This window comes from Cibotium barometz, chromosome 2, assembly GCF_041138505.1.
Source record: "Cibotium barometz isolate CiBa-2024 chromosome 2, ASM4113850v1, whole genome shotgun sequence".
NCBI lineage: Eukaryota > Viridiplantae > Streptophyta > Polypodiopsida > Cyatheales > Cibotiaceae > Cibotium > Cibotium barometz.
In genome coordinates, this window is record NC_141047.1 from 73,219,853 (window position 1) to 73,242,898 (window position 23,046).

At 45.6% G+C, this 23,046-nt stretch overlaps 1 protein-coding gene across 1 annotated transcript in view; it reads left to right on the top strand.

Annotated features, from left to right (window-relative positions):
* Nucleotides 1-23,046, top strand: part of LOC147641443 (GRF-interacting factor 1-like) — a 52,718-nt gene that overhangs the window by 14,695 nt on the left and 14,977 nt on the right. Inside the window, exon 2 of the mRNA XM_086821445.1 lies at nt 1,401-1,477. Coding sequence (XP_086677571.1) covers nt 1,401-1,477 — 77 coding nt within the window. The remainder of the gene's footprint in view (nt 1-1,400; nt 1,478-23,046) is intronic.

Below are 23,046 nucleotides of genomic sequence, written 5' to 3' on the forward strand. Positions count from 1 at the left end.
GCGAATATCGAGGAGTGGAAGAGAATTGATTGAGAACACTGACATTGTAAGAAATGTCAGGCTTGGTATAAGTCAAGTGAATAAGAGAACCATTGGCATGAAACTTGGCTTTAAAGACCCACTTGACCCCAATGACCTGCCTATGCAAAGGCCGGTCCACAAGCTCCCATGTACCATTTCTTTCAATAGAATCAATCTCGGCCTCCATGGCTGCCCGTCACTCAGGAAGAGCAAGAGCCTCTTTAGCTGTAGTAGGCTCATATGACTGCACCTCTTTACTCATCAAGGCAAGGTTTCAGGAACGACGAAGCTGTTGTAATCTCTCTGCCCGTATCAAAGGTGTTGCTGTGTCCTAGGAGTCAGCAAACTGATGAAGATCAATATTTGAGAGATGAGAGTCACGAACAGTGGCTTCCAGCCATCGGGGAAGCCTTGGGGCAATCCTCTGTCGCACAGACGCAAGAGGATTAGGAGAAGCTGAGGGCGGAGAAACTTGGGGTGCAGAAGCTGGGGGTGGAGAAGCTGAGGGGGGTGGGGGTGTCGGGGAAGAAGAGGAACAAGCAAGAGGATGAGGAACCTCTATGGTAAGCTTGGGGTGAGACTGGGAATCATCGGCGGATGAGGGTTCAACAAAGTGAACATCGCAGGAATTTACTAAGGACTTCGTCTCCGGATCCCATAATGTGTAAGCTTTGGATTGAGAGCGATAACCAAGGAATTTGCACTTCTTGGATTTGGGATCAAATTTGGACATGACAGAATCAAGGATATGAGCATAGGCATCACAGCTGAAAACTTTGAGATGTGAAATTGAAGGTTTTTGTCGTGTATAAGCCTCCTCCAGTGTCATATTAGCAACTGCCTTTGTGGGAGAATGGTTGATGATGTAGACAAGTGTATCGTGCAGGTGCACACGATGGTTGTGATGCCCACACGTCAGTTGTCGTCAGTGGCTATTAGACAGTCGCCACCTTGTGGTAACAACAATGTGCAATTGGGTTCCTCAAAGTTTCATCGTCTCTAGTGCTGCTATAGTTATTAAAGGTTGGGACTTTGCTCTGATGCATGCAAGGTTTTCCTAACAACTGTGCAGGGTGTTCACTCCAACCAGTCAAGCAGCTCACTACACTTACATGCCTCTACGACCTACCCATTATCACTTGGTGGAGACTTTGCTAAGGTGCAAAAGCTTGATGGTTACATCCTGGCAGAGATTTGGTCTCGTGTTTCGTAACACATTAAGGGAGTGTTGCTCCATCATTGAGTGTTTGCATTGGGCGTTCATCTTCTGCATGGGAACTTAGAATTGTTCACTTTCTAGATGATAATTTTAATTTCAATGTGTTTTTATGATTTGGTTTTCATCCTAAAAGCAAAAAACACGATTGGTTTTGCTGCAGTATTTGGATGAAAACAAACAGCTGATTCTGGCTATACTGGATAATCAAAACCTTGGTAAACTGAATGAGTGTGCAGCGTAAGTGTCAATCTTTTTTTTTTTTGAGGGGATTGTTGTTGGGGTGCATCCATATTTCCTTACTCATCTCCAAATTTGATGTATTTTTGTTTCATACTAGTTCTTTTTCTTGCCCATATGCATGTACTCTAGAGACTACATTCTTCGAGTGTGCTAGTGTAATCATCTCATGGGAGCATGGCTCATGCACATGATATTCCGATTTCTCTCCTGCTTAACTTTATAGATGGCAGAGAACTTTCTCGAAGGTTTTTTTGGAAATCAATGCTCCACCCTCCTGGGGCTTTAGCATGATCTAGTTGCTGGGCCTCCTATATGAGGACAAGCTAATTTGAGCAGCTCAGCGCCTGACAAAACGGCTGCTCCTATCAGTAAACAAAACAGGTTGCTCAATAGCAGACTCCAATCCTCTCATGTGGTAATGATACAATGAAGTAAATGAAGGGGGGGATCCCTCCATGGCTGCCTGCTTTTGGAGGGAGGCTACATTTGGGTTGAGGGGTGGGGGAAAGGCCCATTGTGGTAGTGCCAAACTAGGTCAGAGTCCCGTCGGGTGAAGAAGAGGCCCAGGTTCCAAGTGCAAAGGAAGTTAGCTCGGTGCTGCTGCATCCAGTCTGAGTCTCCTGTCAGATGCTCTCAAATCCCTCAGAGCGTGTAAATGAGGCTTATCCAAATGGAGCGGATGGTCTCTGTCACGTGCACACCCATTAGGTGTACAAGTGGCATGGCATCATCAGGCATATAATCAGGATATTCATTCAGGCATATATCAGTATGAGCATCATATGGGGGTGTTTCATCACCAACATCAGCATTCTAGTCATTATGAGCATATAAGGCATTAATGTGCATCAAGTCAGGGCTTTTAGCATCAGCCGACAGCATATCTACATCAGCCGACAGCCTTCAAGTCAGCCGACCAGCATTTGATGGCATTTATGGCATCCAGGTGCAGTCGTGAGCATTCAGGGCTGGCCGACTGCAGCAAGGCTGGCCGACCAGCACCAGTTCACTCATATAAATAGAGGCGCATACCATTTAGTCCAGCATCGCATCTGACATCAGCGTTTTCAGTCCATCAACGCATAGTTCAGTTCAGCACATCTCATCTAGTTCAGTCCAGTACAGTTCAGCCAACGCATCTACCTCCTCAGTGTTTCCTTCCCAGGCAATAGGAGAGCATCTGCGTTTTCAGCATCACATCAGCATCGCATCAGTCCCAAAGCCATCCCTTCAGCGTTTCCTTCCCAAGAGACAAGGGAAAGACAGTGGGACAGCAGTCCATTCAGCATATTCAGCATATAGTTCATCATTCCTATCTCCTACATAGAGGGAAGCCGGCATCGAAGGGTGGACCTCAGCATTGGAGCAAGGAACAGTCCTCAGCATCAGCATTCAGCCTATTCCTCTCATCTCGAGAAGGATAGTCATCTAGGACAGCATCATAGATCTATTCAGATCTCATTGTAACCCATTCATCTAATATAGCTGCATTGCATTGCATTGACACTATCTGTCTTTTCTTAAGCATCATTAAGTGCAGTTTAGTTAGACTAAGGTTGTGTTTACGACGGTCAAATCCCTCACATGTCACAGTCTCCCTCGGCTGCTGGATGACGGTACCCTCGATCACCTCGCTAGAGGAAGTACCATGTGGGGTCTTGAACCCAGGACCTCTTGATCGTAGACAAACATCTCTACCTTTTGAGCTATCACCTCATTGGCCTCAATTGATTTGCTTCATCTGTATGGGTAAGATGCCATTGCCCCACAAACCCTAACACTAGGTTCTTGTGTGCCAACATTTGGTATCAGAGCTCCAGGTTGATTTCGCCTTGAGTGTTAGCGGTTGCCCGTACAGTTTGTACTCATTCGTACACCCGCACCGCCATGTGTACATGCATGCGTCACCATCCGTACAGCACTAGTGCGGCATATTGCAGTCCGTACAGCCACCCGCACCTCCACAACGATTTGTACAGTCATACTTGTTGTACCTGCTGCTCGCTCATCTTTACCTGTTGTACATGAATTTGTACCGCTGTACCTGCAAATTGCAAAACCCAATCAATTTGGGGTTTTGGGTGAAAATAAAAAAAAATAGGCTGCAGTTATCAGATTTGGGGCTTTTTTGTTCTGTGAGTTTGCTTTCACTCCCAGCCACTAATTGGCACTGAAATCTTCCATTTTGCAACCACCAAATTTGGGGCTTTTCAAATTGAAGGGTTCTACAGCACACACTACACTCCAGAAGTTGATTTATTACATCTGTAAGTGCAAATCGAGGCTTTTTCCTATTTTCCTTCAGTTTCTTGCAAGAGGTTTGTGCAGCACTAGCACAGTTGACTGTAGTCAGTGGCGGTTTATGCTCATTGTGCTTGGTAGTGCACATTAGTACATATATCTTTGCCACTTGTCAGTTCTTGCCAATTGTGCAGTTTGCAAAATGGCACAGAATGCAACACATGTATTTGGTGATTTGTCCCAAAAGGACAAACTAGATGGGAGCAGTTACTCCTTATGGAGTTTTATGGACAGAATTTGCTGGTGGCCAAGGGCCTGTGGGGCTACTCGCCAGCAGACGTTGCAACTGTCACACCTCAAAGGAGTGAGTGGCTTTGTACCCAACAAGCTGCAATACCTGCACCTACCACTGAGGACCAAAAGAGGTGGGATGTGCATGATGTCCAAGTTATTTCTTTGGTCTCTGTCTATCAAGAGGTCAATTATTCCACACATTCGGTCATGCAAGACTTCAAAACATGCATGGGATGTATTGGAAACTATGTATGGGCAAAAAATGTGGCGAGGCTAGCCTATCTCAAGAAAGAACTTGAGAACCTGGATATGCATGAAGTTGACAGTATGGCCAATCATCTTACGAAGATTCAAGATCTTCGGGAGCAGCTACTTAATATTGATAAGGTCATTCTTGAAAAGGAACTTGTATACAGGACATTACAGTCGTTGCCAAAGTCCTACCTGAATTTTCACACTTCTCTTACTTTGTCACAACCCCTGTAGTTTGAGGAGTTGGTGGGTCTGTTGTTGTAGGAGGAACAAACGAGGAAGAATAAGTCTTTCATGCAGCGTGGTAGTGACCTTGCCTTTGCTGCCAATGACAAAGGCAAGGACAAGGCTAAGGGTGACTATTATTAGTCAAAAGCTGATTTTGGACAGCCATCAAGCAAAGCAAAGAGTGATGCAGATGAGCCCAAGAAAAAGGGCAAGTGGCACTATTGTAAAAAGCTAGGGCACTACATCAGTGAGTGCAAAAAGAGATAGCAAAAAGAATCTTGTTAGATTGTGGACTGTTTTTCTCAGACTTTTGCAAGCAAAGTTGATGATTCAGCTCGTTTTGTGCAGGGCTTTTTTGGTATGTAGCTATGATGCTTGAAGCTTCTTAGGATCATGTGTCTCTCAGTGTTGGTGAGAAGTCCATATGGTTTTTTGACAGTGGTTAGAATTTGGGCATGTTCCTAGATTCATCTAGGTATATAATTCAGCCGTATTAGTGGACATGCAAATTTCACATTGTGAAGTTTTCGTCCGAGTTGCGGCCAGTTGATATTGTGCTTATTCTTTCTATCTTTAGCGGTGCATTTGCCCTGTCAACTACTTATTTGATGATGCACAAAAATGCTTTCTTGAAAGATGGGTTTGTAAGGGCTGGTAGAAAATTACAGCTCATACACAGTGATGTGTGTGGTTCTATGAGGACACCATCTCTTGGATAGCACCTATATTTTGTAACCTTCATTGATGATTATTGCAGATTTGCTTGGGTGTGTCTAGTCAAGGTGTTTATGCATTTTCAGCACTTTGTGGCAAGAGCTAAATATGAGATAGGTTGGAGAGTGCAAACCCTCCGCTCAGATATAGGGGGGGAATACATGTCTGATGCTTTCAAAGCATTCTTGACAGAAAAGGACATAAAACATCAGTGCACATTGCCATATACACCACAACAAAATGGTGTTGTGGAGAGGAAAAATAGGTCATTGATGGAGATGGCAAGATGTATGGTGAAGGGTAAGAGCTTGCCCCACAAAGTTTGGATGAAGGCCATCATGTGTGCTACACATGTTTTGAATAGATGCCCTACAAAAGCATTAAAAACCATCACTCCTTTTGAGGTTTGGTATGAAAGAAAACCCATGGTTGATTACCTTCGGGTTTTTGGATGCCTTGCATATGCACAATTGCCTCAACAATTGCGAGGTAAACTGGATGACAAGGCTTTAAAATGTATTTTTGTGGGCTATAGTAGTGGCAATAAAAACCATCACTCCTTTTGAGGCCTGGTATGAAAGAAAACCCACGGTTGTATTTTTGTGGGCTATAGTAGTGGCAGTAATGGTTACCATCTCTACAATTCTTCCACTCGAAAGAGTAGAGATGTGGTATCTACTGAAAAAATTCAGCACAACCATGGGCTGAATTTGGTAAACAAACACATGATGGTTCACAGAATGTATTTGAGGGACTACTCCCATTGGGCATTGATATAAGGTGAGATCAGCCACAAAACATGCCGAATGGACAGCATATGGGTGATTAAAATCAGCCCATTGCAGCTTGTGATATAGAGGATATGGTACATGAAGAGATGACAGCTTTGCAAGAGGCTAGAACTGTGCCTCATATCTAAGTACATACAGAGGCTCCTCCATAAGTTTGCCTATTGTAAGCCTATTTCTACACCTGTAGAACCCGAGCTTAAGATGAGATGAGCATACATGATGTAGGTGAAGCCTTTGATATTAGCTTGTATAGTCAAGGAGTTGGGTGTCTCATTTATGTGTAACCTGAGACTAGATATTCAGTATGGTGTTTCCTATTCCAGGAATGAAGCATTGGCAGGGTAAAGCGTATCTTTCGTTGTCTTGAGAGCACCCTAGATCTTGGATTGTTTTATCCCGTGGGAGAGGTCTACGGTTACATGCTTACGGTGATTCAGACTAGGTTGGTGATTATGGCACTCCAGTGGGAACGGTTTTTTTATGGGCAAATCATGCATATCTTGGTTAAGCAAAAAACAACCCACTATTGCCACCTCTATTTGTGAAGTTGAGTGTAGGGCAGATTTTACAGCTATGGTAGATTGTGTATGGCTGAGGAGGTTACTTGCAAATCTTCGTGAGTGTCAACAGACACCCACTACCATACTTAGTGATAGCCAGAGTGCTATGGCCATGGCACAGAATGCATGTACGTACCAAGCATATAGAAATTCATTATCACTATGTCAGGGAGAGGCTTCATGTAGGGGAGCTCACATTAACCCACTGCTTTACACAGGACAATATTGTTGATCTGTTTACAAGGCATTGTCTCGAGAGAAGTTTGAAGCTTTGCGACTTACTCTCCTACATAGAATGATCTGCTACCTTCTACAGGTTCACATAACCACTACATGGGGGATTTGAAGGCACATGCTTATATGTAGTGCTATATGTGAACATGCACTAACTCCAGAGGAACTTTTGTCCTACAGGTTTTTTCCCTTGGACATCCAATGTGAAAGGACATCTAGCTAGGTTTATTATTATCACTTGTACTTGTATCACATATCATTATTGTGTGAATATACGTGCTTGTACTTCTCTCTAGGTTTATTATTATCACTTGTACTTATATCACTTATCATTATTGTATATATGTGCAACAAGTACTTCTCCCTCTGTAACATGCAGCAGAATTATGTGTAGATGTAGAATCCTGGCGCACACAGTCTCACACCGCCTTCTTTATCCTGGGTTTCGCAAGTCTTTAGCAATCCACTTTTCACTTCACAATTTAAGAGATGAGAGAGAGATAGATCTGTACACCTTATTGGGTCCCAAATTACCCACTGAAGGGCCCCCTCCTATTGCTAGGAGTATTTGTTTTATTACTTTGAAGAGAACGACTGAATTGGGACTGTAGATAAGCCAAACATAAGACCTTCAAAAGACCGAGAGTCGGGCTGAACTATACACGGCTATAGAAGCACCAATGATGTCCAATCTCAAGGCCAATGCACTCTTCCAAGGGGCTGTAGGAAGTCTCCAAACTGTGGCTGAGGGATGGGCTGTTTTGGGACCATTCTAGGCTGTGAATATGCAAGATGAATGAATGAACATGTTGCGTTTACCTTCACCCGGGATGTAACATGCAGCGGAAGTATTCGTAATTGAGGATCGTGTCACACAAATGCTCACATCGTCTTCTGTATCCTGAGTTTTGCGAGTTTAGCAATCCACTTTAAGACTTCAAACTTTAAGAGATTTGAGAGAGAGATAGAAATTGTACACCATATGGGGTCCCTAATTACCCACTAAAGGCCCCCCTATCCCGTTACCAGAATAGTATTTGCTTTATTACTTTGAAGAGATTGATAGTGGATTGACGATAAGCCAAACGCAAGATCTCTGAAGACCAAGAGTTGGGCTGAACTGTACAACGGCTGTAGAAGCACCAATGATGTCCAATCTCGAGTCTATGCACTCTTCCCAATGGAATGAGGGAAGGTTGCAAATTTGAGGCTGAGATAGGGGCTGTTTGGGACTGTTCTAGGCTATGTATGAATGCTGAGTTTTACCTTCACCAATTGGCTGTAGCAAAACGATGAAGAGATGAATGCTGAAAACTGGTTGAATGCAGAAAACGCAAGGTTTACTGATGGCGGAATGCTGTAGACTGCTGTGTTTGGTGATGGAGGGCTGGATGCACATGCGTTGATGCTCCTATGGCTGTAGGATGAAACGCTTCTCCAAAACGCTGGATGCTTAGGTGAACTATGGGTTGGCACTAAATGCTGGCCGACTGGATATAAAATGCTACACGAAATGGTGTTAAATGCTGGAAATTATGAAAAAAATGTCAGATAAATACTAATAAATATTCTAAGGCTACCAGATGCTATTTCAAGGCTTCTGTAATGATCTATATGCAATGGATGAATGATATGCAATATGCAGAGTGCTTTCTAATGCAAACCCTAAGGTTTCTACTAACTCTACATGTATGAATGTATCTCTTCAAGTGGGCTATGGGACTTTGACTGACTGACTGACTGATTGTCTAAGGTTGAGAATGACCTACGTAGGTCGTGCCTGACTGATCCTGGACTGAGGATTACAATGGGGTCACGGCATACGACAAATATCATCCTAAAAGGTACTAATACTGTACGATGTTGCACTGATGATGATGAGCCAGCTTGTCACCATGCACTACAGTGCAGAGTGCATGTGACACGGGAGGATGGAGCAAAACAATGAGTGGATGAATGCTAAAATCTGTTGGAGGCTGAGAAACACAAGGGCTGAAGCGCTTCTTCCTTGGGCTGATTGTTGATGATGCGTTTGATGATGATGTATGCTTATATGCTCCAAGCAATGAAGATTCAAGATGTTGAATGCTGAATCGCTTATGCTTGAATGTGGAGATGAGATGGAATGATGCAAGCGATGCTATTTATATGATCATGGGACAGGTAGTCATAGTTACGAGAAACGGAAACGTTTTGGAAAACGGCAAGGGGCGAAACGGAAACGTTTCGGGATTTTTTGAAAGGGCTGAAACGGGAAAACGCCACGTCAGCAAGGGGCTTTTATGAGAGGGAAAAGGAGCCACCATTTAGTACTCACATTTGAGAATACATGAAGAAAGACAACACTAAAGTTCAACCAATGATCAATCATCAATGCCAAATTCCAAATTTCCAAATTCCAATTCATTATAAACTATAGTATATACACCACATTTGTCATGCATTTACAATTTGCATAATGACTCAAGAGTAACAAAATGGCATTGCAAATTTCCAAGTTCCATCTCAGCTTCTAGGACAAAAATGAAAGAGTACATACTACAAAGCTAAAAAGCCCAAAAAGTGTAGGCCCTAAGCCTTGGCCCATAAGACCTATACATCAACATCTGGCGGATCTATGGGATCCTCCTCTTTAACCTCAACCTCCTCCTCTGGCATGGAATCATCATCATCATCATCAGTACCATTGGTCCCATCTGGTCTATGAAAACCAATATACTTGTCATGTGTATACTCCTGTCTCATCTTGTTAAGCAAACGCAAGTTTGCATTAACAAAGACAAGATCATTAGCCCTGTGTACTTCGAGACAGTTCCTCTTCTTTGTGTGGATATGGGCGAAGCTACTCCACAAGCGCTCACAAGAAGAGGAGCTACAACCCTGGCTAAGAATCCGAATGGCAAGCCGTTGTAGCTCAGGGGAATCGGCTCCATAATCCTCCCACCATGTGACAGCCCCAACTTTAAATCTGAATTTGCAAAACAAAAAAAATTCAGATGTATGTAGTACTAAGCATGCACAATGTAAATTGCATTTAGTACTAGATCCAACCTATAATTGAAATCTGAAAATCACAATGATTTATGATTACCTGTCATGTTGTGCATCTTCCCATCCAAAGATGCCCTCCTTATTGTGGTAATTTGCAAGTTGGTCCTTCACCGTTCTTCGAGCATCCGGAGTTAATACCATCTTTTGGAGAGTGAGGTTCCAACCACGCACCACCTTTGCATCACTCTGTTGTGAACTTGCCTTGTGTTGAAACTTTGGGTCCAACACAAAGGTAGCTGCATGAATCGGAGAGTAATATTGATTCCACCTACTCACAGCCAACTCTTCCAACTCCCTCAATCTTTGGGGATCTTTCTCTTTCTCTCTAATATTTTCAATCATACGATCCATCCCCTCATATACCTTACCAATGAAAGGCACATCTCCATCCACCTTTTTTAGCAATTTGACAATAGGCATACACAAATCAATGACGTGTGATGCATCACCCCAAAAATCATCACTGCCAATACACAAATCATAGCAATACAGCCCAAGTGCTTGCTTTGAAGTGGGCCATGCATCCCACTCAGGGCTTGCCACAACCTGTTTAAGTGCAGGTCTCATTTCAATGAGCCTTTGAAGCATCACAAAATTATATGTAAATCTTGTCTCTGCATACTTCAAGAGCTCCTTTCTTGCAAACTTGCGGTACAATGAAAGAGAAAAGTGATGTCGTGTGATAAAGTTAACCGCCTCTCTTCCACTTGCAATAATATTCTTCACCCAATCTAATTTGCCAATGTCTTTCAAAAGATTATTCAAACAATGAGCAACACATGCACTCCATTGAATATGAGGGTACCTTTGTTCCAATAGTGCGCCCGCTGCCTTGTTGGTATTTTCACCATCTGAAACAAGTTGCAAAACATTGGATGGCCCCACATATTCCACAGATTCTGCCCACATTTCCACTAATACATTGGCTGTTTTTTGCTGCACTCCACACTCTAAAGAGTGTATATATAGTGAACACCCTCGACAATATGCAAGAATGCCCTCCAATGAGTGACTTCGTACATCGCTCCAGCCATCAGCCACCAAAGTCACTCCATACTTGTGTCACTTTTCCTTAACAGGCTCAATGGCTTGATTCACTGCCACCACCTCATCCTGTAGAAACTTCTCCCTTAATGCATCATATGTTGGAGGGACATATGTGGGACCAAATGCAGCAATTTCAGACACCATCTCCTTGAAATAATCAGATCTAGCTGCATTGAAACTAATCCCACATGAATAAAAAAAACGAGCCACAGATGCATCTACTTGTGCCTTTCTTTGCGGGTGCCATGATGTGTATAAGTTGCTTTGCTTATGTCTGGGAGGTTGGATAGGTGAAGGAGCATTTGGTGTCTGAACCTGTGCACTCCCAGAAGAAGAAACAGTAGCACAAGAAGGAAGAGGACTTCGAAATGCAGTAGCCACATGAGGACTTGAACATGAAGTAGCTCCTGCACCTGTGGATGCCATGGTCTTTGTCCTCTTTGAGCTACGCAATGCTTCCACCTCCCGTTGCATCCTCTCTTTTTGTTCTTGAGGTACTTGCAAGCAGATTGCAATACCCTCTCTCTTAATGCCAAGAAGATGGCATTTCACCCTGTGAGGGCTCCCACCTCTACGCAATCCACAAAACCTGCATCTCCACTTACGAGCTCCTCCTTTTTTGGTATCATACTTGCCCTCAAGTTCAACTTGTTGCCACCAATAATCCGACTGCGTGACTTCGCTCACGGTGCCTCTCTCAGCCATGGCGAGAACAAGGCAAGCGTGCAAGTTGCGGAGGCTACTGCAACTTACCTTCACACGAGATCGAAGGGGCCTTTGGGCCTGCGCACCGTGGAGGACAAGAGTGAAGAGAGGGCTGAAGGCTGAGGGCACTTGAGGCTTGAGCGGCGAGCCTTGGGCACTCGGGAGGAGAAGGCTTGAGCCTTGGGCAGTATGGAGGACACAAACCGGGCAGCAAGCAAGCAAGGGAGGAGCGGCGAACAGGCGGCGGCAGAATGGCGGGCTGCGCAGAAAAAAAACAGGTATATCAGGGTTCGCAGGCTGAAATGGCTCGTTTCCCCTCAGGGGAAACGTTTCGGACAGGTCTGAAACGGGGAAACGCGCCGTTTCCCCCAGAAACGGCGTTTCTGTCCTGAAACTGTCCCGAAACGGCGTTTCTGCTGTTTTTTCTCCTGAAACGTACGTTTCCCGTAACTATGCTGGTGGTCGGCTGGCTACAGAGCTGGCCGACTGTAGCATTAAATGATACACGACTTGCTCATGATAAAATGCTGAAATAATATGATAAAAATGCTCATTAATGTTCTAAGACTTCTACAATGGTATATATGCATATGGGATGAATGCTATGTATATGTAGATTGTGATCTGATGCAAACCCTAAGGCTTCTATTGACTCTACATGCATGAATGATTCTCTCCAAGTGGGTTAAGGGACTCGACTAACTGACTGACACTCAAGGTTGAGGAATGACCTACGTAGCTCGTGCGTGACATCTCTTGGACTGAGGATTACAATGGGGCCACTGCATACGACATTTTCATATCCTAAAGGATCCTACTGCTGTACAATGATGCACTGATGATGAGCCATCTTGTCACCATGCACTACAATGCAGAGTGCATGTGACATTCCCTCTTGCCTAGCTCGGTGGCAGGTTCATGGCTTCCAAGTAGTCCGCCAATAACCAGGGTACTCTTGAAAGAATTCTTTGTCTAGCCAAATTGCTTCGTGGGTACCTCGATCTCTGAACTTCGTGTAGAATTGATGGAGTCTTCGACTGTAACCATTCTTCCAACGATGAAGAAGGATCTGCTCAGGCTCAATGATTTTTGTTTCGTCAACCACGTCAGGCTGTTGTTCATCCGAAATATCAAAAACTTTTGGTCCAACATATGGTTTTATCCAAGAAACATGGAAAACATCATGCATTGTTCAATGTTAGACAACTTCAACTTCATGGAGACATCACTTAGCTTTTTAACTTAGGAAAAGGTCCAAAAACTACGGAAAGAAAGCTTGGGACAACATTTGTCCACTTGTTTCAATCTCTGTTCCTTAATGTGCAAATAGATCCAATTCCCTTCCTTGAAGTGGACATCTCTTCTAGACTTATTTGCTTGTCTGCTATAAGCTTCCTGGGCTTTGGTCAAGCGGTCTTAAACTGACTCAATGATTTCGAAGAATGCTTCTATCGTTTTGTTAGCCTCTAGAGATGGAGACACCATTCTTGTCAAAAGAGAAGAGAAACGGCGACCAAAGGCTACCTCATACGGAGTACGTCCGACACTGGAAGAATGAGTATCGTTTAAGATGGCTTGGATCAATGGAAGAAAATGTTCCCATTTGGAGTACTGGTCATGACAGTATGACTTGTGAACATCAAAGGCCAACTGGTTATAGATTTATCTTTGGCCGTCTGTCTGTGGATGGAATGCACTAGACAAATGTAACTTGGTTCCAAAGTTTTCGAATAATGTCCTCCAAAAATGCGAGGTGAACTTGAAATCCATATTTGATGTAATGGTGCTAGGCAAATCACAAATGGGGTACCAATGTTTGCGAAAAAGACAGGCTATGTACTCAGCTGTGGTTGTATGCTTGCATGGGATGAGTGTTATAGGAGATCCGGTGGATGCTGGTAGGGGCCCTACAAAGTCCATAGAAATGTTGATGAGACAGGTCCGTCCGGGATAGGCAAAGGTTGAAGTAAACCGATCTTTTTTGTATGTGAAACCTTGACTTTTTGTCAAATCTTACAAGCTTGAACATGTAAATAAACATCCCGCCTCATTTTTGGCCAATAAAAGGACCGTTCCAATTTCTCGAGGGTACTATTGATACCGCTATGGCCTCTAACTAAGGATTCATGGGCATCATGGAGAAGTGCTACTCGCTTTTTCCGAATGACACAGACGGCTCTTGTAGAACAACCAACCGTTTTGCACTGAGTAATGCCCAAGCTCGGAATTGAGAGCCAAACTGTATTGAGTACCAAACTCAGGGGAATCGACATACTAATCTTTCATGCTATCTAAGTCTTTTCCAATGATTTCAAGAATGGTAGACTCCTGTAGGGTCTGGATGCTGGTCTTTCGACTAAGAGCATCTGCTACTGCTACTACTGGGTTATGCTTACCAGGGATGTACTTGATCATTCCTCCAAATTGTTGGAAGATCTGACTCCATCTAGCTTGCCGATCACTCCATTGGGCACTTGGCATGGTTTGAAGCCACTTAAGTGCTTGATGGTCTGTTTTGGGAAGGCTTCCAATGTTTGAGCACTCTGATCACACCCAAAAGCTCCGTGTCATAAACCAAATAGTTCTTGTCGGCGTCATCCAAATGTGAAAACCTGATCATGGTGGTTTGTTTTGACTGTGAAAACTTGTTCATAAAGAAAAGGCTTCCAATGTTTGAGCACTGCGATCACACCCAAAAGCTCTCTGTCATAAACCAAATAGTTCTTGTTGGTGACATCCAACTTTCTATTGTAGTAGGCCACGGGTCTATTGTCTTGCTGAAGAATAGCACCTATGGCTACATTGCTGGCATCGGTAATGACCTCGAAAGGTTCATCCCAAGATGCTAACTTCAGAATAGGCGCTTCTGAGGCTGCTTTCTGGAGTGCACAGAATGCATCAAGCGCCTTGCCTGTAACTGTGACTTTTTGTCTACAAGTTTTCACCTCCTTGAGCAGGTCGGTGAGAGGTGCTGCAAGGTTGGAAAACTGGTGAACATGCGTATTGTAGGCCTGGCAAAGACCTACGAATGAACGGATCTCTTGGGTGGTTTGTGAAATGTCCCAATCCAAGATATCTTGAACCTTTGAGGGGTCCAATCGAATCCTAGAAGAACCGATGATGCAGCCCAAGTATTGAACCTTTGCAATGTCGAAGATAAGACTTTTTGGCGTTTATATAGAGCCCATTATCTTGCGAAAGTTGCAAGACTTTCTCCACATCCTTCTCATGCTGCTCTGTAGTGTTGGCTGAGAATATAAGTATGTCATCAAGGAATATGAAAACACACTTACCAATGAGGATTGTGAAAATCCTGGATATCATTTTATTGAAGGTTGCGGGTGCATTGGTAAGCCCAAAGGGCATGACTAAGAACTCGTAGTGACCACGCTTTGTCCGGAAAGTTTTTTTTTGAATGGTAGCTTCAAAAATGCAGACCTGATGGTAATCACTCTTGAGATCGATCTTAGTGAAAAATTTTGCACCATCTAAACGCTCCAAAATGTACTTAATCTTTGGCATAGGAAACTTATTCTTGATGGTGAGTTTGTTTAATGCCTTGTAATCTACACAAAGGCATGCAGACTTGTTCTTCTTTTGGACAAATAGGATGGCTGCAGCAAATGGTGAGGAAGATGGCCGAACGAATCCGGCTCGGAGAAGCTCAGATAACTGCTTTTCTAGCTTGTCTTCTAAAGTCTTGGAAAGACAGTAGGGAAACTTGCTAGGAGGTTCTGCTCGAGGGATCAAATCGATATGATGGTCCTCCGGACGAGAAGGGGGAAGACTTGGGTGGTGGGAGATCGTCCCTAAGCGTAATGTGTTGGTGTCGAGACAAGTGGTCTGCCAACTGTGGGACTAGAGATAAGATAGCTGCTATCGATGAGGTAGAGGCTGTCTGAGCATGAACATAAATCAATGCTCCTTTTGCTCCCTTGCGGGTCGCTCGTTGGGCTTGGAGATGAGAAATCAAAAGGAAACCACTGGATTCCTAAAATCATGTCACACCCCAAAGAGGTGAGACAATGAAATCTCACTAGAATGAGGCTTGTTAAACTTGAAAGGAAAACTGCTTTGCCTTTTGAGAAATGTGGGTGCGGAGACCAGGTATAAACTTGTCCACATCCAAATGATAGGGCACTAATGTGTAGCTCATTTTGGTAGCCACCTGGGAATAGATGGCGTTCTCAGAACTGTCCATGTCAAATAGGACTACAAACTGGTGGCCCTTGGCAAATCCATAAGATTGTATCAGGCTTTTCTGTGCAGCATCACTCTCACCCCCTTGCTTAGTATCAAATACCACGGATGGCATAGGATGCATAGAAGGTAAATGCTGAACTGTGGTGGTAGTAGGCGCGGGGCTGGAGGAACAGGAGATGCTGTGGCAACTGTGGAAGAAGGTGTCTTGGAGGCTTGCTCCATTTGCCATTTATGACAATCCTTCTTACCATGCCCAATGGTATGACAGAAAAAAAACAATGTTCTGATTGGTACTTCCTTTGCTCCTTCGGAGGAAGATAGCCTCCAGTGATGCCTGCTTTAGCCTTATCCTTAGGGGTTTTCTTAGGTTTGGATTGGTTATCCTTCTCACCCTCTGAACTAGAGCTAGAACTGTCGTCCTTCTTAGTTTCTTTAGAAGACGAATTACCTTTCCCTGGCTGCGAAGCAGATTGGTGTTGCTGGGGTTTGGTACTAGAGTGTGGTTGTTTTGGCTTGCCTCTGTTCATCTTCATTTTGAGCGAGAGTTGAAGCCCGGGCATATGTGCTGTGTTCAAAGTTACGAACTGTGAACCGGATGTTAAGATCCAATCTATGAATGAATCGATCCATCTTGGCTTGCTCAGATAACCCTAACTGTTGTGCTAAAGTGATAACCGTACCGAAAAACTGAAGTATGGGTGACCCGTCTATTTGAGTCCATAGAACTCACATGCCAAGTTGGTCAAATACGGGGGAGTGAGAAATCTGGTCTTTACGTTATGGACAATAGGTATCTTATTAGCGAAAAGCTGTTACACGTGTTACGATTGTGACGTGTTTATATATCAGATTCTCTCTTCATTGGGTCATACCTTTTGGGTTAACCAATGCCCCGGCCACTTTCATGACCCTGATGAATGAAATTTTTGGGCCATACTTGGATAAGTTCGTGATCGTTTACCTGGATGATATTCTGGTTTTTAGCCGATCTATGGTCGATCACAAAGAGCATTTACAGATAGTCTTTGAAGTACTACGCAACAATGTGCTGTACATCAACAAAAAGAAGAGCGAATTTTTCAAAAACCATGTGGAATATCTTGGTCACATCATTTCTGCTAATGGGATTGCAGTAGATCCTAAGAAGATTCAGGCGATTGTGGATTGGCCTTTGCCCCTCACCATTTCAGATGTTCGATCTTTCTTGGGCCTTGCTAATTTCTATCACAACAAGGTGCATAGATTTTCGGAGATTGCTGCCCCTTTGACAGAATTGACAAAGCTGGACAAACTTCAGTGGTCTTCGGAAGCTGAGCAATCCTTCAATGATCTTAAGCATGCCTTGACGACAACCCCGGTCTTGGCCATTGCAGATCCCACTCAGCCCTTTGATGTAATGACAGATGCCTCAGATCGTGCTTCTGGTGGAGTTCTGATGCAGAATGATCGTGTCATTGCTTTTGACAGCAGAAAGTTTTCAGCCATTCAAAGTAGGTATCCTGTGTATGATAAGGAGTTTTTGGCAATCGTGCATGCTTATCGAACATGGAGACATTATCTTCTTGGAGCAGATTCAGTTGTACGTACAGATCATCAATCTCTGACGTATATTTTCACTCAGCCTGTTATGAACTCTCGACAAGGCAGATGGGTTGAATTCTTGGCTAATTTCCACATGATTATTCAGTATGTTCCTGGTCTTCAGAATGTGGTTACAGATGCCTTAAGTCGCATGCCTCGAGCCATCAATTTTGCCATCACAGATGTGCAAATGGAAATCCCTGCTTGTTTCAAAAATGAATATTTGACGGATAGAGATTTTGGAGATGCGTTCCGTGCTCTCAAATCTTCTAATCCCAGTCCTGCAGAAATGAACATGTTTGCAGCCTATATTATCATAGATGAGTTGCTGTTCTTCTCTGACCGCATTTGTGTGCCTCACAATACTTCATTGCGGAAGATTCTTATTCAAGAACATCATGAAGTCCCTTATGCTGCTCACCCTGGTATCAACAAGACATATCGACTTTTGTCTGCTACATACTTCTGGCCTCAGATGCAGCAAGATGTTATCAAATTTGTCAAAGCTTGTCATTCATGTCAAACAATGAAAGCCTCTCGACAACTTCCTCAAGGGTTACTTCAACCATTGCCAGTTCCCAATGAGAGATGGGAAAGTATCAGTATGGATTTTATCACCACCTTGCCTCGTTCATCCAAAGGCAATGCTCAGATTCTTGTGGTGGTTGATCGATTTTCCAAAATGGCACATTTCATTCCTTGCAAGAAAGCTGCTTCAGCCCCAGACGTAGCTTCATTATTCGTGCAACATGTCTTCAAATTGCATGGTTTACCAAAGACCATCATCTCTGACAGAGATCCAAAGTTCACTGGACATTTTTGGACGTCTTTGTTCAAATCTCTTGGCACAAATTTGTTATTCAGTTCAGCCTATCATCCTCAAACAGATGGACAGACTGAAAGAGTCAATCAGATTTTGGAAGAAATGATTCGACATTACATTCAATTCCGTCTGGCATCATGGGAAGATTATTTACCACTCGTGGAATTTGCTTATAATAATTCCCATCATTCAGCAATTGGATTAACTCCATTTCAAGCAGCATATGGACATACTCCTCTTGTGCCTACAAACTTTGTTTTACAACACAAAGTGGCGTTGGCAGATCAGTTGGTTCAGGAGATGCAAGATGTGCTTATACAAGTTCGAGATAAATTGGTCCATGTGCAACAAAAATATCAAAAACAGGCCAACAAGCATCGTCGACATGCAGAATTTCAAGAAGGAGACTTGGTCTTATTATATGTGGCACCTCACCGCTACAAAACAGTGAAGTCAGTTTTTCCAAAGTTACGACCTCGCTTCTATGGGCCTTTCAAGATTCTTAAGAAAAATTCAACTGTCAGTTATAAGTTGGAACTCCCACCGTCATGGGGAAAGATTCATCCGACTTTTCACATATCTTGGCTCAAACAGTATATTCAAGGAGATTCGCCTGTTCCAGACTTATCTTCTTATGTACCAGAAATTGAAGATGACCATATTATCCTTGTTCCAGAAGTAATACTTGACGTAAGACAAAAGGAAACAAGAAGAAAGTTGACTACAGAATTTCTTGTGAAGTGGATGGACTTGGATGAGTCTGATTCCACTTGGCAAACAGATGAAGAAATGCAGCAGTACCCTAACCTTCTTCAGGAGTTCTTCGACAAACGGATGTCTATCATTTGACACATGGGTTTTATTTTAAATGGGAGGGAATGTCACGATTGTGACGTGTTTATATATCAGATTCTCTCTTCATTGCTGATTACTGTTGCAGATGCAAAGAGTTACCAGCCAAAGGGAATCCCTACCCTCGACTGGTTGCGACTCTTCGTCAAAGGATGTACCTCTTCATCGAATAGCCACATCTCTTCGACGAATGGTTTTATCCCTTAGTGAATGGTTGTGCCTCTACATCGACTGGACACATCCCTTAGCCTAAAAGTTGTACCCTTTCGTCTAAGGTCATGTCCTTTCATCAAAGGACATGCCTCTTCAAATGTGTCTCTTCGCCTAGAGTCATGACTATTGGTCATGGGATGTGTCTTTTCATTCGTGTCTCTTGAACTCCTATATAAGGAGCCTGTTGTATCACAATTTCAATCAATCAATCAAACATCTGTGTTCAAGTCTACTTTCAGTTTCAGTCTTAAATACACAGATAGTGGATGAAATACTAAGTAATAACAGTAATCCTCACAACACGTGTGGTTTGGTTTGTATGTAAACTAGACCATTGCTGCCACCAAGTGATTGCCTCACCCATAAGGTGGGGAGCCGCTACATGGACTTTATTCGGAGGATCTCTTAGCTTTGCCAAAGGAAAATATGCATTAAATTGATGAATAAATTGATTGAAAGCTCAATGATCACACTTACCATCATACTTACTAAAATTTGGTTGAGTTCGGATGATGGTCGTTTATGTCACAGGAGTTTGGCCAGTGGCACCTACAGGCTATGGGTGGGGAAACTAAAGAGAGGGTGTGCTGAAATTGTAGATGCATGGCCTCCTTTTTCCGCTTGTGTTTGAGTAACATGCGCTCTCGATCGAGCTCTCGTTGGTGCTCCGGAGTTGCGAGTTTAGCTTGACGCCGGTCTTCTTCAAGCCTGCGTTGGGCTTCCTCATAGTCTCGTTTGTTTGCTTTCGCTTCAGCTTTTTCTTGCTTTCGCTTTCGCTTTTTCTTGTTGTTTTCTTGATTTTGCTTTAGCTTTTTCTTCCCGCCGTCTGGCCTCATCCTCTAGTCTTTGTTGTTCCATCTGAAAGAAGAGGGAGATGAAGTCGGCTGAAGCTCCCGCCCCCTCTCCCTGCTCGCGTTGTTGCACTGCGCCCATCGCCTTCCCTGCCTGCTCGCCCCCTCGTTTCCTCCTCGCTTCCTCCTTCTCCGCCTTCCCTGCATTGCCCGCCGCCTGCATTGCCCGCTGCCTGCATTGACCCCCGCCGCCTTTCGTTTAGCCCCCCTGTCTGCATTCGCTGCTGCGCCCCCCCCTTCCGCCTGCCTTCGCTGCTGCCCATAGCTCTGCTCGCCGCCTTCCTCTCCCTTACGCCTCCCCCTCCTCCTCTCTGCAGTGACTCATCCCCCCCCCTCCGCCAGTTCGCTTTTTCCTCCCATCCCTCGTGCGCTTGCCCCTGCCCTCCCCCCCCCCCTCCCCTCCCTCCTTTTCTTGCTTCCGCCCCCTGGGGGTTTTGATTTCATTTTTCGCTCCGTATTCCGCCTCTCTGTGTGCAACTCGGTTCCAGCAGGTTCCCGCCTTCGCCTCGCCTTCGCCGCAGCTTCAGACTCTGATGGAGGCTCCTCCCGCCCCGCCTCAGAGGGACTCATCCGCAGCCCCCTCGCCCGCCCCTGGCTGAGGTCACCCCCATCAGGCTTTCTCTTTCGCCGGAAGAGGAAGCGAGCCTCACCGCAGAGGTGGAACGCCTCCAGGCTCATTCCACCATCTGCCGTATAGTCGGCACTCGCCCCAGCAGAGGGGAGATCAGGGATCTTCTTCAGGCCCGCCTTCTTGCAGATGTGGGCAAGATCCTGGATGTACAGCTTCTGGGCCGGGGACATTATCAGATCGAGTTCGAGGCCGCCCAGAGCGTTGCCAAGGTCCTTGCCATGAGTCCCCTTGACATCAGGGGTGCTCGGGCTTTCTTCAGACCTTGGCAGCATGGATTTGACCCAGCAGCGGCGGAGCAGGGAGAGCGCCTCTTCCATGTTACAGTTTGTTTCCCTGGGCTCCGCCGGGAGTATCTTCCGCTCCTCTCCAGGCTCGGAGCATTGGTGGGCTCGGTACTAGAGACGGGCCCCTCAGCAGCTTCAGTGGTGGCCAGAGCAGCTGGGCTACCTTCGGTTAGAGTGTTGGTGTCTGACATCTCCTCCCTTCCTAAGGTCATTTAGTTACCTAGGATAGGGGGGGGGTGGATAGATCAGAGAGTGGAGTTCTCGGGGCTCCCGAACCAGTGCTTCATTTGCAGGCAGGTCGGTCATCTGGCCAAGGCCTGCCCTCGCAGGAGACCTCGACCCTCACCACAGCAGCAGGCTACTGATGGCCCGCCCACAGATTCGGCTCGGCAGGCTGCCTCCAGGACACCTGCTCAGGCCACAGAGACCTCGGAGTGGCAGCCTGGACAGGGGCGCCGCCGAGGGAGACAGCCACAGCAGCACGCCCAGAGACCGCTGCAGCAGCAGCCACAGTCTCAGCCTCACTGGGTTCCCGTGAGGAACAGCTTTACTCCCCTTCAGGAGGATACCCCTGCAGCGACCGAGGACCAGGAGATGCCAGCTCCCGCCCCTTCACCCCCCCCACCCCCGTCCCCTCCCACCGCCTCGCTTCCACCATCGCCTCCTCCCGCCCCCGCTCCGGTTTCGGCAGCGGCTCCCTCTCCACCTCCCTCGCCTCCCCCTCCTCCCCCTCCGCCCGCCTCACCTTCCCGGGAGGCCCTGGCAGTTCCCTGGCGCTCACCTGCAGTCCGGAGAGCGTTGAGCACTGACCTCGCTTGAGCATCACAGAGGAGACCTATGCCGATTAGGGCCTCACGGATTTCATCTATCCGCAGTCGGTTGAGTCGCCTTGGCATTAGACAGCGCTCGGAGGCCTTTGATTATACCTTCACACGGCTTTTTGGAGCAGAGGGCCCCCATGAGCCAGCACCCATTCGAGTTCATGTAGTGATACCTCCGGCCCGCGGGGAGGAGGCACTAGACTCAGCGGTGGCCTTCTCGTTCCCTCTATGTGGACCTTGTGACCGGGAGTGGACTCTAGAGCTCGCTCTCAGCACTTTGAAGACTCAGGCAGTTGAGTTTTCTCACCACATGAGTGATCTGGAGGTGACAGATGTGATAGGCCGACTTTGGGAGTTGGCTCATTTTTTCTTGGATCCCGGGAGTGTGGATACCTCAGGGATTCGGCATTTGGTCGTGCGCATAGTGGCAGACTTGGCACGCGACCCTGGATATGTGAGTATACACGAGGTTTCTATGTCAGAGCAGGAGGCAGTCGCCATGGGCCACAGCCACTGGCGCCTGATCCGGGATTCTTGCAGTACACCGGGTGGGCAGATTCACAGCCGTTCGGATGGGGACTACTCTCCATCCAAGCCGCTTGCGAAGGCCCGCCGTACGGCTGAGACAGCATCCACCTCAGCAGGGCATCCATGAGGATCATCTCATGGAATGTACAGGGCCTTGGCGGAGCACACTTTATACGCTATCGAGGTTGCTTGAGGCAGGAGCTTCAGAGATGCCTGGTTGGTGGCAGCATTGACATTTTGATGATGCAGGAGCACCACTTGGGTGAGAGCAGGATCCGGAGATATGGTTCGGTAATGCCTGGTAGATGGGACACTTTTTGGTCTGCAGGGTTTGGTCCTTTGGGTGGACAGGGAGGAGTATGCATGGTTATTACAGATGTATGGCGGCAGGCCGTTGTGGATCGAGGGATCATTGTGCCTGGTAGAGCACAGTATGTCATTCTGAGGATGCATGATGAGCTATTGGGTGTGCTCAACATCTATGCGCCCAATCATGCTAGTGCCAGAGCAGAGTTCTGGACTCAGGTTACAGATGCATTGCCAGAGGCTGCACATTGGTGTGTTGGGGGAGACTTCAACATGCTTGAGGACCCGGCAGATAGGGTGGGAGGCAGTCATGTTACAGTGCACGACACGGAGCTTGCAGCTTGGGACCGGTTTTG